The sequence below is a fragment of the Microtus ochrogaster genome, linkage group LG1 (genome assembly GCF_000317375.1).
Source record: "Microtus ochrogaster isolate Prairie Vole_2 linkage group LG1, MicOch1.0, whole genome shotgun sequence".
Lineage (NCBI taxonomy): Eukaryota > Metazoa > Chordata > Mammalia > Rodentia > Cricetidae > Microtus > Microtus ochrogaster.
Window position 1 is genome coordinate 29300130 of NC_022027.1, and position 14128 is coordinate 29314257.

Sequence of the window (14128 nt, forward strand, 5' to 3'; positions counted from 1 at the left end):
TTTTTTTTGTTTTGTTTTTGTGTTTTCAAGACAGGGTTTCTTTGTATAGCCCTGGCTGCCTTGGTCACTTTGTAGACCAGACTGGCCTGGAGCTCAGATACCCACCTGCCTCTGCCTCCTGAGTGCTGGGATTAAAGGCGTGTGCCACCACCCAGCTTTGTTCTGAAGTCAGGTATTAGAGCTTCGAGCTTTTTTTCTCTTTTTGCTCAGGAATTTTTTTTGTTGTTCAGTCTTTTGTGAATTCCACACAGATTTTTAAACACTTTTCTATTTTTGTGAAAGGTGTTAATATTTTAATAGGAATTGATTTGTAACTTGAGGCTGCTTTGGGAAGCAGTATATTTTAGCAATATTCTAGTCCGTGAACGTGGGGTTTTTCTGTTTCATGTTCTCCCCAGTTTCACCAGGATTTTGCATTTTTCATTGTAAATTATGGTTGATTTCCTTGCAGGTATTGTGGTCTTTGTTGATGCTTTCTTGGTTCTTCCCAAACAGTGATGTTCTTCCTATTGAACAAAGGCTCTTTTCATGCTGTTTTATACCCTGGAGCATCCCTGAATTTATGAGATGTAACAACTATGGTATTAGTTATCTCTATGACCTACCTGTCTGTCTCAGTCAGTTGAGCAATCAAATCTCTTGTCTGCAGATGGATAACTTGGATACCTCCCCTGTTTTATGTTGTTTTATTTTGTTCTCTTACAGCTCTGGTCCATTTTTCCCTTAAAAAGTTGGTGGAGTGTTTTCAGATTTAGCCAGTTTTAATATTTTTTAATATTGAAATGATTTGCGTACTTGATAACTAAGGCAGTACATTTTATGTGGAATGTGGTCTTATCTTCATTAGGAGGTGGAGTGGAGGAAGTAGCTGTGAGCTAGCAGTGTCTTAGTCAGTGGTCTATTGCTGTGAAGAGACACCATGACCGTGGCTACTCTTATAAAGGAAAAACGTTTAATTAGGGCTGGCTTACAGTTCAGAGGTTTAGTCCATTATTATCTTGGTGTGACATGGGGGTGTGTAGGCAGACATGGTGCTGGAGCCTAGAGTCCTACGTCTTGATATGCGTGCAACAGGAAGTATCTGAGACTCTGGGCACGGCTGGAGCAAATGTGAGACCTTGAAGCCCACCTCCACAGTGACACACTTCCTCCAAAAAAGCCACACCTACTCCAACAAAGCCATACTTCCTAATGGTGTCACTCCCTTTATTTCCTAATCTGTTTATCTCCTTGAGTACAGGCTTTAGCTCCATTCCACTCTGGTGCTCCTTTTCATTATAGATCTTCCTTAGAGTTAACACTGATAACCACACCACAGAGTCTATACTAGGCTGTTCTGAGATTTCCTCTGCTAAGGGAATTAATCCAAAACTCTTAAGACTCAGGCAAGCTTTTCGGACAAGGCCACAGCAGCCACTTCCTTCACCAAAATATCACAAGAACGATCTTGAGGCAGCATGCTAAACACCTGAGCCAGCTGCTCACAGTCCAAATCACTCTTAACAACATTATCTTCCATGCTTTTACTGGTGTGACCCATTGAGCAGCGCTTAAAGCTTACAGCTGCTTTTCTCATCCACAGTCCCAAGGTCCTTTATCCTTCAAACAAAAGCATAGTCAAGCCTATCACAGCAATACCTCTGTCCCTGGTTCCAACTTCTTCCTCAGTTAGGGTTTCTGTTGCTGTGAAGAGACACCATGGCCACAGCAACTCTGTTAAAGGAAAACATTTAATTGGTTTACATTTTTAGAGATTTAATCCATTATCATCATGGTGTGATATGGTAGCGTGCAAGCCTTCATGTCTGCATGGTGCTAAAGAAATAGTCAAATGTTGTATATCTTGACTTTTCAGGCAACAGGAAGTGGACTGTCTCACTGGGTGTAGCTTGAGCATATATGAGACCTCAAAGCCCACTTCTACAGTGGCACATTTCCTCCAGTGAGATCACACCTACTCCAACAAGTGCCATTCCTTTTGGGGGGCATTTTCTTTCAAACCACAACCACGTGTGACTTATTCCCAGCTTGGCCAGTGCTACCTTCTGACCTGTTATCTGAGATGTTAAAAGAAAAAGCCATCTCATTGTGATCCCCTTCCCCCAGGCATTCCAGTAAAGATTTATGTGCAGATAATTTCCTTGCTAAGGCGAATAAAGACTTCATTTTGGCCTCATGAGGCCATGTATTCTCTGAAGGAGTTAGCTCGCAGCAGTCAGTGCAGTCAGTGCAGTAGATGGTACAGTAGGCATGCATGCCAGGCGCTGGGAGCCCGGTGGCACCATGTGCAGTTTTGTGCCATGCTCATGTTAGCTTTCATGTGAAGGTGTGGCAGATAAGTTGCCACTGGGTAGAGTTATGTCATGTGTACCTGCTCTGTCTGCATGCCCTCTGGCAGGAAAGTTGAGAACACAGAGTCTTGGGATGTTCCTTTTGAACTCTTAAGCAGGGTTCACAGGCTCATTACTTACCTTTCTGTTGTAGGGATAAGCTGCGGGCTGCTTCCCGCCACCCGGCTAGCTTTACCCGAAATAATTACACGGAAACTGTATTCTTTTGAATACTGCTTGGCCCATTAATTCCAGCCTCTTATTGGCTAATTCTCACATCTTGATTAGCCCATTTCTAATAATCTGTGTAGCACCATGAGCTGGTGGCTTACCAGGGAGATTCTTAACCTGCGGCTGTGTTGGGTGGGAGAATCATGGCGACTGCCTGACTCCTCGGCTTCTTTTTCCCAGCATTCTGTCTGTCTACTCCGCCTACCTAATTTTCTGTCCTATTAAAGGGCCAAGGCAGTCTCTTTATTTAACCAATGAAATTAACACAAAACAGAAGACTCTTCCCCCATCACCTTTCTCATGCCACTTGTCACGTTTGAAGACGACTTGAAGCACCCCGACTGTATCACAGTTTGTTAGCTCTGTACCTGCATTCATTTGCTGTTCTGAATCTTTGTTGAGTACTTTATATGAGCAAGTAGTGTTCTGGGTATTCGGGATACAGCAGAGGACCAGATCCTGGCTCTGTAGAGACGAGACAGTTTATCAGCGTATGGTATGTGCCACACATGTAGCAGGGAAGAGCAGAGTGTCCATGGTGGCAGAGCGCAGATGACATCCTGTCTGTTGGTCTGCAAGATTGGGTTTATTTAAATGACACACTTAAGTGTGACGACATACCATTTTGTTCTTAGTGGGAAGAAGACTAAAGGCCAGGGAAGCATGTGCAAAGACTCTGAGGTATATGCGTGTGGCGTGCTCATGTACGCGTGTGGTGTGCTCGTGGACATGTGTGTGCTGTGCTCATAGATGCGTGTGCTGTGCTCGTGGACACATGGGTGTGTGTGTGGTGTGCTGGTGGGCACATGTGGTGTACTCGTGGACATTTGTGGTGTGCTCGTGGATGTGTGTGCTGTGCTTGTGAGTGCCTGGGTGTGTTGTGTGTGGTGTGCTGGTGGGCACGTGTGGTATATTAGTGGACACTCGTGGCATGCTGGTGGACGGGTGTGGCGTGCTCGTAGAGCGTCAGGAGATGGATCTATGAGCTGCGGGTAAGGCGAGTGCCTGCTCTGGGCCCAGATAAACAGCTGTCATTGGCCTTGAACACCTTCCCCTTCCACTGTGGCTGAGTTTAGTTTGCTCCACATGCTCCCTGATTATTCTCTGTTCTTCTGAAAGACAACCTCTTTCTATTGATTAGCATGTGCCTTTAATCCCAGCATTTGGGAGGCAGAGACAGGAGGATCTCTGTGAGTTCCAGGCCATTATGGTTTATATAGTAAGCTCCAGGCCAGCTAGGATGGTGTGTAGAGAGCTGGTGTTAAAAATCAAAAAGAGGGGCTCTTTTATCATGTTAATTATATGCATGTTTCTACACAGAGACCCGTGTTTATCTCTTCCCTTCTATCCACTGCAGTCCTGCACAGTCTACTGTTGTAGCTGTTGTGCTATTTTACCCCAGGCATTGGCAGGCAGTGACCTAGGGGCCAAGTCCTACCCACCGCCTACTTTCTACAAATGATATTTTGTTGGAAAACAGCCTCACTTTTTTGCTCATGTACCAGTTATCTGCACTGGAGCTGCAGTGGCCAAGTATGTGCACCACAGACCTATGGGATCCTCAAAGCCCTAGGTACATGCAGTCTGACCCTCAGCAGTTTCTCTGCCTCTGCTCCAGGCTTCATGCTCTTCCCTGTTCATTTCAGCTGTTGCTTGGCAGAGCTAGCATCTTTGTTTTTAGAATTGCTTCCAAGCCTTCCTTTAGCCTGCTGTACTTTTTTCCAGGGGTAGGAGATGGCTGTAGGGGTGGGGGTAAGGATGGCTGTGGGGGTAGGGATGGCTGTGGGGATAGGATGGCTGTGGGGTAGGGATGGTTGTGGGGATAGGGATGGCTGTGGGGATAGGAATGGCTGTGGGGTAGGGATGGCTGTGGGGTAGGGATGGCTGTGGGGTAGAGATGGCTGTGGGGTAAGGGATGGCTGTTGGGGTAGGGATGGCTGTGGGGTAAGGATGGCTGTTGGGGTAGGGATGGCTGTGGGGTAGGGATGGCTGTGGGGATAGGGATGGGGGGTAAGGATGGCTGTTGGGGTAGGGATGGCTGTGGGGGTAGGGATGGGGGTTAGGGGATATCTGTGGGGGTAAGGATGGCTGTGGGGGTAAGAGGGTGGGGTAGGTGAAAAACTGCAGGACAGGCAGAATAGGAATTTGATTGCTTTTAATTTGTAGTTTACTGAAGGGAGAAGCCATTGCATCATAATGTTGGCATTTTCCCTTCCAGAAATAACCATCTCTACAATTATGTTTTTTACTGAACATGACTGTTTCTGCATTTGTTTCACATTTTAGAGTTTATTCCTATGTGGATTATTGCTTTTTGATGCTATTATAATTGAGATATCTCAGTTATATTTTACAATTGGCATTATGGTAGGAAGGAAGGGTTGTGTTTACTGTGCATTTAAATTGTTTCTCATCGTTACGGATATATAAAGTATTAGAAATTAAAGTGTTGTTTGATGGTTATGTCTGAACTTAACCCAAAATCACGTGATCCCTGATAGTGATGAGTGCTGCAGAGTTCTAATCTACAGTGGTTTAGTGGAGTGGTCTGAGCCCTCCCTTCCCTTTCATCTTGCACAGATCACAGCAAATGGTAATTAAATCAGACGACATTTTCATACCCAGTCAGCGTTTGTTGGTGAGTTTGAAAATACCCAGAAGATAATTTAGGTGGGGTCTTCCTCAGGCAGGCGGGCTGTGCTGTGCAGAGCTGACTGTGGCCTTGCTGTGGACTCTAGAGGGCCGCCTGTCACCTGCAGCCAGCCCACCCCACTCGCTGTGCAGAGCCTTTGGGTCCCGGAGAACAGTTGACTTAACCTTGCATTTATCCTTTGGAACTGAAAGAAGAGCCAGAGATTTTTATGAATCTGTTAGTGCTTTCCTGAATTTATTCTCTGTAAAGCGTTTGATCTTTACCCTGACATCTCTGCCTTAAGGATGTGAAATCTATTTTAGATTTCAAGGTCTATTACTTGCCCTGAGATTGGAACAGATGAACCATAAATCCAGTATCTCTTAACCTCTGTGAATTTATCTTTTATTGCTATTTTTTTTCCTGCTAAATTCATGTCTTCTTAACTTACGCTATGAAACTAAAGGACTATTGGTGTTATTGGTTTCGTCTGTTTTCCTTTACCTTTTTCAATGCAGTGACAACCTAGCGGTTGTGGTAGGAATGGGGTATGGAAATGGATACTTGACATGGCATGTGACTTGTGAAATGGAACCTTTTCTTGACTTATATAGACTGTAGTTGTAAGCATTCCTGTGTCTTTTTCTGTGTGGAGATTTCCTGCCACCACACTGCTATGACTGTCTGATACTATACTGTGCGTATCAGTGCTGTTATAGGTTGTGGAGAGGTGTCAAGCCCCTTGCCGCAGTCACAGAGTTCTGACTTCGGGGTCTTTGATAGGTCTTTGGAGTTATACCTACGTAAATACAAACTATTTCCTATGGTTGCTTGGTGTGGAGTTGGTAGTTTTAATTGAGTATTCCAGGCATTGTGGTTGGGGCCTGACCGGTCTTGGCTTTGTGTAGACAGCCAGTTGCTTGGTTTCATTGTTATAGCACTATATAGGGTAACTTGTTTTAACTAAAACCCGTGGACTGGCGATTTGGACCAACTTCTAGACCCCAGGGTTGGGGTGTGAAGCACAGTGCTGCTTTTGGCTTGCACTCCTGGGGACTGGGTTGAGTGTAGAGGGAGAAGGTGGGTGTGGAGTAGGAAGAGAAGGATTTGTGGGCCGGTGTGAAAGACACTCAGAAGCCGGGGCAGGGTGTATTAGCATGAAAGTGGGCTCTCCCTGTGAGGGTAACCTGCTTCTTCTCTCGTGCAGCTTCCATCTGTAGTACAGGAAAGGGGAAGGTTGAACAACCTCAGTTTGTGTAGGCATGCTAATGCAAAATCTGGCATGGGCTGAACAGCAGGCTAGTGAGGTGACATATGGTGGCCACAGGGATGTGTGCTACATGCGTTCTGGCCTTTGACATGTCCTTTCTGCCTTCCCTTCTGTTGTCCTCAGTTTCAAGGCAGTCCATGGTCTCAGCCTTGGTTTCCGGTTGGGGTCGGGAGCAAAGTGATAAAGGAGTGTATAGGCCTGCTTTCCTGCTCTAAACAGGATGCTGAGATGTTGTGGTGTGGGGGTTGTGTACTTCAGCTCCCCGCTGCCTCTTGTAGGCCAGGTGAACACCATTGTTTCCGGCTCGAAGACTCTGTCCATTTTTATTTAGATTAACACTAGGAGGTGTGTGTACTGAGCACACACATGCACATACGTACACTCTTCCCGTGTGTGCCTTTCTCAGCCTTTCCTGTGCAGGTGTGTGAAGTGCGCCATCTGGATTGACCCTGTGCCATTTACCTTAAGCATGACTGGATTAATCAGGTTCAAATCGTTAACAGGGGCCTTAGCTTTTGTTTGTTTGTGTTTCTAAGATTGGATCTTGGACATGGCCCCAGTGCACTGGGATTTCAGGGGATCACCACCGCGCCTGGCCAGGAGTCCATCTTTCAGGTCTATTGTAGATTCTAGATAGCAGCGGCTACTCTAGCAGTGCAAGTGTACATGTGTGTCATCTGTTCCTGTGTCCCCCTGTGCATGTCAGGGACATCTTGTTGCCTGGCTCCCAGCCCTGCAGGGCTGCCCGCGAAGGGATTCCTAGGGCAAGGGAGCCTTTTTGACAGATTGAGAGTAGTGGCCCATGGGTCCAACCCAGCAGACAGCCCACAGGGTCGCATCTGACCCTGGGAGTGCTCTGTGCAGCTAGCATGTCCCCAGTGCTAGCGGTGAAGTGACTTAGAATGGTGTGACCCCAAGAGGGGCTCTTTTAGGCCACTTTTGATCTAACACGTGTGATTGGAAAGAAATGTAATTAGTGTTAATCCTGCTATTTATAAAATATAAAAATACTTACTGATACTTTTTCAAATATCAAGTTATTAATAACCTTTCAGCTCCTTTCTGTAGGCTGCATATGTGGACATACTTTATAAATCTTGTCTGCATGTGTGTGATGCTAGGGATTGACCTGAGGCTTCATATGTGCCAGGTCAGGTTCTACTGCAAACATTTGACGTGGGAGATTTCAAAGTCTGGTAGTGCGCTGCAGTTGTTCTGTGCCGGGTTCTGGCTTGGAGCAGCCTCCGGAGTCTCTCATGCCTGCCCTAGCGTATAGTCCCGAAGTGGTTAGAGGTGGCATATGGATGCTTCTTAGCTTGGGGACTGCTTCCTCAGGAGTGTGACTTTTCAATCTGTGGTGTTCTCTCCTGTTGTGGCGCCTGCAGGTCACTGCACACCACCTGTGTTCTGGAACACCCCCCACCCCCACCCCGCCCATAAGGCCGTTCTTTCTCTGTGTGTTTAAGGGAGGTGGAGGGGTAATGCCTGTGACAGATAGTACTGTGTAATCAGCCACAGAAGAAATATGCTGTAAGGTTGCAAAGTGCCAAATATTGGGACACCATTCTGTCATTTTTCTGGCTGCGAGTGTGCTTATCATAACAAAATTCCGGGGGAAGGATGGGAAAGCGAGCCCATTTCCTCGGAGATCTGAGCCATTTTCGATTAGCATGGCTCCTTTGAGTTCCTGACATTATTTATATCTTCCAGGGAAATGCAGGTTGGCTGCTGGCAGGATTTCGCAGCTCCTGCAGTATTCTCTTTGTACCTTAGAGTTGACATGAACTCCCATGACTGTTAGCGTTTGGTTGCAGATGGGACTATGTGGTCAGAGCTGGTTCTGGGGACTGAGTCAGTAGTTGCATTTGTTGTTTACCTGTAAGTATCCTGCTACTCGAGGCACCGAAACAACTGTTTACGTTTACTTTTGAGCTTTTGAAATTTCTTACTGTCTGAGAACCAGCTAACACTGATTTCTTTTCTCCCTTTTCTTTTAAAGACTTTCAGCTGAACTCTCATCTCTCAACACTGGCAAACATTCATAAGATCTACCATACCCTTAACAAGCTAGTAAGTCAGTCTTTAAAGATACAGTTGCCAGCTTTGATGTGGCCGCTTTGGGCAAACGCTTTTGATAAAAGAATTTACGCTCTGGCTGTCAATCGCTTATGAGAATACTGAGTTTTCGTGCTTGCTGTAGGGTGTGCAGTTTCTTGGTGTTAATGATCATGTTTCTTACAGAATCTGACAGAAGACGTTGGCCAAGACGATCACCAAACAGGTAAATGCAAACACTACTGACTTTTAAGTAAGGATGCTGAGGAATCGTGGCGAAAGGGAAGCTGTGGCCACAGAGGCTTTGAGTTATCCACCTAGTGCCCTCTGTTAACGTCTTCATGTTGAGGACCCCAGGTGAAAAGGCAGTCATGTGACAGTGCCTTCCCAGCAGGGACTCTGTCTCGAAGCTCTGGGTTGTGCTAGCGCTCCCATTTCCTCAGAGGGCCTGAAGATTCTTTGTAGGTTTCAGGAGCAGCCCCTATGCTCACGCTGAAAGGCACTGGTAACGCAGCCCAAAGTTCTTCTTCAGTTGCACAGCAGAGGTGTTTGTGTCCTGTGGAGGTCCTGAGAGAATGGCTGCTCCTGAGTATGGTGGGGGAGAAGGTTTACTGTAGATAAGAGGGAGAGCGTAGCCAGAGGCATCTGGAAGGGTCCAGAGTGACCAGCTGACTGAAGTGGGCCATCACAGCAGGGGAGGGAGGAGAGAGGGACAGAGGGGAGGCAGGAACAGCGGCCAAGAGGGCAAGAGGCCGACAAAGGGAGGTTATGGAGGAAAGAGCAGCTGAGGGAAGGACAGCCCAGCCCAGGCTCTGGCCTGCAGAAGTTTAGGGTAGGGAGGGTAGGGTAGGGTGTGACAGTGGATTCAGGGCCTGAGGGATACAGGGAGAACCTGGTGGCCACTTTAATAGGCACCTCAGCCTTTTGTCCTGGGTTTGAGACCTAACACCCAGGGTTCCTGAATGGGAAAGTGAGCACCTGGTTCTTAAAGTTGTTCTCTAGACCTGTGGTTCTGAAGGAGGAAGTAGCATCATGCTCTCCTCACTTCAGCCTCTTCTGTAAGTTTGGGGTATGGGCTCAGTGTTTGCCCAGCTGACAGGCACCCAGCCCATGATGCAACTGACCGGGGCGCTGCCCCCTGAGAACCACTTCTCTAAGCTAGTCATGATTCTAAAGACCAGGACCATGCATGTGAACTACAGCTACAAAATATGTGGCAGAAATGATTAAAATGTATTGTGAAATAGAAAAATTACTACAGTTCTAGGTTTATGGATTCAGGCTGCTGTGACAGAATACCCAAGAGTTAGTGACTTATAGTCACGTATGACTCTCGGTTCTAGAGGCTGGAGAGGCAGGCGGCAGATCACTGTTCTCCCTGGTGGCCTTTTGCTGTGTTCTATGTTCAGGAGAAGAGGCACCTTGCAGGATCTTTTCATGAGGCGGTTCTTAGTCATCAGGGTTTCAGCTCATGATCCAAAGACCCCAGCTCTCCATCCCAGTACCCTGGGAAGTGGACATCAGCATTTGAATTTTGGAGGGTCGCCTTCAGGCCAGAGCTTGTTAAAGAAATTTGAATGGCCCCAAAGTGAGTGGCGTGGAACTTGATGGCTTTGGATTTCCGAGTCTACCTCTTTCCCTAGTCCTTTGTTGAATGTTGTTTTTCCCCAGATGTTTTTATGCATATATACATGTTTGTGTTTTTTTAAACATCCATGGTATTTAATTTTTCATTTAATGGTAGATTGTTGGCATGTAGACCTTACCCACATCATCCTTCCAGATTGATTCAGAGCCGATTGAAATATAAGCATAGGAAGGAGCTTGAAGAAATAGTCTGTTGGAGTGCACTGACTTTACACTACTCCCTGGGTCCAGACAGACACACCTGCTGTGTACTGTACACCAGCCCATGATGGAGACAGCTCCCTGCTCTGCTGGGGAGGGAAGCATCTCAGAGTAGCTGGGCTCTCTCTCTGCTCAGGTTCCTCTCTCTGCATCCCCAATTAGACCAGGCAGGGGAGGATGGGATGGGAAACAGACTGTGCCAGGTGTGTTGAGGAGGTCAGGGGCAAACATTTTTAGTAGCACGTTTATAAAAGGATATGTTCTCTTTTGAAATTGCTGCTTAATTGTCCAATTCATGGACATATCATATGTTCTCCAGCCTCCTGATGAGCGTTTGTGCTTGGGTTTAACTCTTAGCTATTTTCAGTAATACTGAAATAATATCTCCAGGGTCAAGTTCATAATTAAGGAAAGAAACACAGCTTTCTACTTGAAGCTGTTGGTGGTCATGAAGATTTTTTTTTGACTTAACAGTTGGTGGTGGTGTTTTAGTTTTTAAAATAAGATTTTGTATTAGTAAGACTCTAAGATTGTCTTAGCTATGGTAACAACACATTTCTGATTTCTGAATATTATATAGTTAATTTTGGAGTTTAGATTTAAATGAGTAATGGTTACTATGGAAATTTCATATCTAAATGTTCAACTTAAAAATGACAATATAATAGCTGTAGGTTTCAATTAAGGAAGGTGACGGAGGAAAGAGTGTTTGGTCTTGGTCCCCTGCTGTGTCTGAGGGCCTGGACAGTGTCGGTTGGTGCTCATGGTGTGTGTGTGTACTCTGTGCATATGTACGTGTGCTCATAGAGTGCATGCACACTCATGATGTGTGTGAGCATGTGTGCTCATGGTGTATGTGTATGCTCATATGTTTTTGTGTGTATGCTTGTATGTGTATGCTATAGTATGTATATATATATGGTATATATATATATATATGGTATATGTATGTGTATAGATGTATACATGGTACACCATGTGGGTGTGCACCGAGGAGCCAGAGGTTGACATCAAGATGTCATCACTAGCTTCTCTACCCTTTTTTTTTTTTTTTTTTTTTGATATAGGGTTTCTTTGTAGCTTTGGAGCCTGTCCTGGAACTAGCTCTTGTAGACCAGGCTGGCCTCGAACTCACAGAGATCCTTCTGCCTCTACCTCCCGAGTGCTGGGATTAAAGGCATGCACCACCACTGCCCAGCTCTGTACCCTATTTTTAAAAATAGGGTGTCTCACTGAATCTTGAGCCCACTGGTTTTGGCTAGCCTTGGTTGGCCAGCAAACACCCAGATCTGCCTGTCTCTCTGTTCCCCTGGGGCAAAGGTTACAGGCACGTGCCACTGTGGTCATCTTTTTATGTGGGTGTTGGCAATCAAACACAGGTCCTCATATTTGTAGGACAAGCACTTTACCCATCAAACATATCCCTGGACCAGGGCTTGTTTACTAGTCTGTCGCCACAGTTCCACATCTGGCTGTGGCATCTGTTGTGTTTCCTACTCTGCAGTATACACTGTAAAACTTAGAGTGGAAAATGAGAGAGGCTTGGAGACGAGCAAGTGTGTTGTTTCTTTGAATGTCTTGGCCCACCAGGAGTCTGAGCACCTACCATACCATAAGCATTGTGTGCGGGAGAGCGAAGACCATGCCAGAAGGTGGGGCATCTCATCCCCTGCCTTGTGCTTCTGCTCTTCCACAAGGGAGCTAGGGAGGTGAGGATGAGGAAGAGTAGCTCTGAAATAGAGAATTGAATTAACAAAAGGAAAACACAGAGCGGGAGCAAGTCAGAAAAGTGATTATGCGTGCCAGAGTCAGGGTTCCTTAGAGATAAAAGGAAAGGAATTCTGTTTGTCATAAATAGCAGAAAATTTTGTTCTTTTAAAAATTGCCAGTTTTGCCAGGCAGTGGGGGCGCACGCTCTTAATCCCAGCAGTTGGGAGGCAGTGGCAGGCGGATCTCTGTGAGTTCGAGGCCAGCCTGGTCTACAGCGCGAGTTCCAGAACAGGCTTCAAAGCTACAGAGAAACCCTGTCTCGAAAAACTTAAAAGAAAAAAAAAACCCTAATTTTATTTGAACAGGTAATTCACCCGTATGTTTAAGAAAGTGAAATAAAGTCCCAGGTACTGGTGAGATGTCTATGTATTTGTCAATTGACACTGTGAAGTCTCTGACATTGAGTGAGCAGCGCAGCAAACTTTATGGAAACACTTGGTGGGGCAGAGTGAGCTGCGTGCAGTGTTGTGACATGAGACAGTGCCCTGGGACAGCAGGCTCACCAGCGTGAACAAGGCAGATTGAGGTGTGCGTTTTGAACGTGTGGTTAAGTTTGGACAAGTCAGAAACAGCCTTTGCCTCCTTTGGGGATGTGTGGGAGGACTAGTAATTGGGCCCATGAGTTGGTGGATCTTATAAGAGATTAACTCTAGCAGGGACTCTTGCTGAGGCCGGTCAAGTAAGATGATCGCACGAAGGGGGAAGGACCTGCTCAGGCATCAGTTCAGAGTAGCATGCCAACTTAAACTGTTAGGAAAGCAGCAAGGTGGATAGATGATCCAGGTGACTTCAAGTAGCCTTTAAAACTTGATTTTCTGGGACAATACTAAAATAGACCTATTGAAAAATAGTATTTTAAACTGTTTAATATGGGAAGAAAGACTATATTAATTGACTTAAATGAAAAGATAAAAAATAACTTGTTCTCTTAAAATACTAATCTCCCCAAAATGAATCAGAACATTCAGGTTAAAACCTTTATATATGATTGGGTTTTAAAGTTGTGTGTAGTGTGTGTGTGGTATATGTATGTATGTGTGCAGTGTGTATATGTGGTGTGCAGTGTGTGAATGTGTGTGTGTGTGTGTGTGTGTGTATGTGTAGAGGCCAGAGAACTTCCTAGAATAGGTTCAAATCTTTTTTCCACCTTTATGTGAATTTGGGGGAATCAGACTCAGGTTGCCGAGTTTTCATGACAAATCCCTTTACTAGATGCACCATCTTGCTGGCCCTGAATTTTATTTTCATTGTCTCTTTAATGATTATCTTAGTGTCATACCATTTAGAAGAAACTTGTGTCTGTAGTTTAGCTTTTTGGAGGCTGAGGCAGAAGGATCCAGGGTTCAAAGCCAGCCTGAGCCTGTTTGGAAAGCTCAGGAGCTGATGTGCTGGTCTGAGCAGAACATCTGCCTGGCTTGTGTGAGGTCGGGAGACCGTGCTGCCAGGCAGAGAGTGCTCTGTGACTGAGAGCCGCAGAGCTGTGGCCTTGAGTCCCCTACCTGAAATGTCAGGTGGACTGTAGCAAAGAGGCCATAGGAGTTCTTGACTGTATTATATACTTTTGGTTTTATTTCTGTAAAGATATAGTTAAATTAAGGTGAAGTATATATTTAAGCTTTGGAGCCTAAATTTATTGAGATAAATGAATTAAACTTGTAGACCACTCATTTAGACTTAAGGATTTATTTTAAGAAGCACTGTATTGCCAGTAAACGTGAAGTTAGCTTTGCTGACGAATGGGAGATGAGTCAGACGTGATGGTGCATTATCTATCGTAGGTGTTCCAGGTATCTGGAAAAGTTCTGATTTTAGGCAACTTGATTTGTGCATATTGTAGGAACACATTCTGTAAATACTTCATTGTCTGGGGAACTCAAAGTATTTCTTTACTATCATAAATTATTATATATAGGAATGAACCCAAAAAGAAACTACAAAGAAAGATGTAGCCGGGCGATGGTGGCACACGCCTTTAATCCCAGCACTCGGGAG

At 45.5% G+C, this 14128-nt stretch overlaps 1 protein-coding gene across 2 annotated transcripts in view; it reads left to right on the forward strand.

Annotated features, from left to right (window-relative positions):
• Dcun1d4 (defective in cullin neddylation 1 domain containing 4) overlaps positions 1–14128 on the forward strand; it is an 85148-nt gene that overhangs the window by 27037 nt on the left and 43983 nt on the right. For both annotated transcript variants that reach the window (XM_005359339.3, XM_005359340.2), the window contains 2 exons: positions 8463–8533; positions 8705–8744. In XM_005359339.3, coding sequence (XP_005359396.1) covers positions 8463–8533; positions 8705–8744 — 111 coding nt within the window. The remainder of the gene's footprint in view (positions 1–8462; positions 8534–8704; positions 8745–14128) is intronic.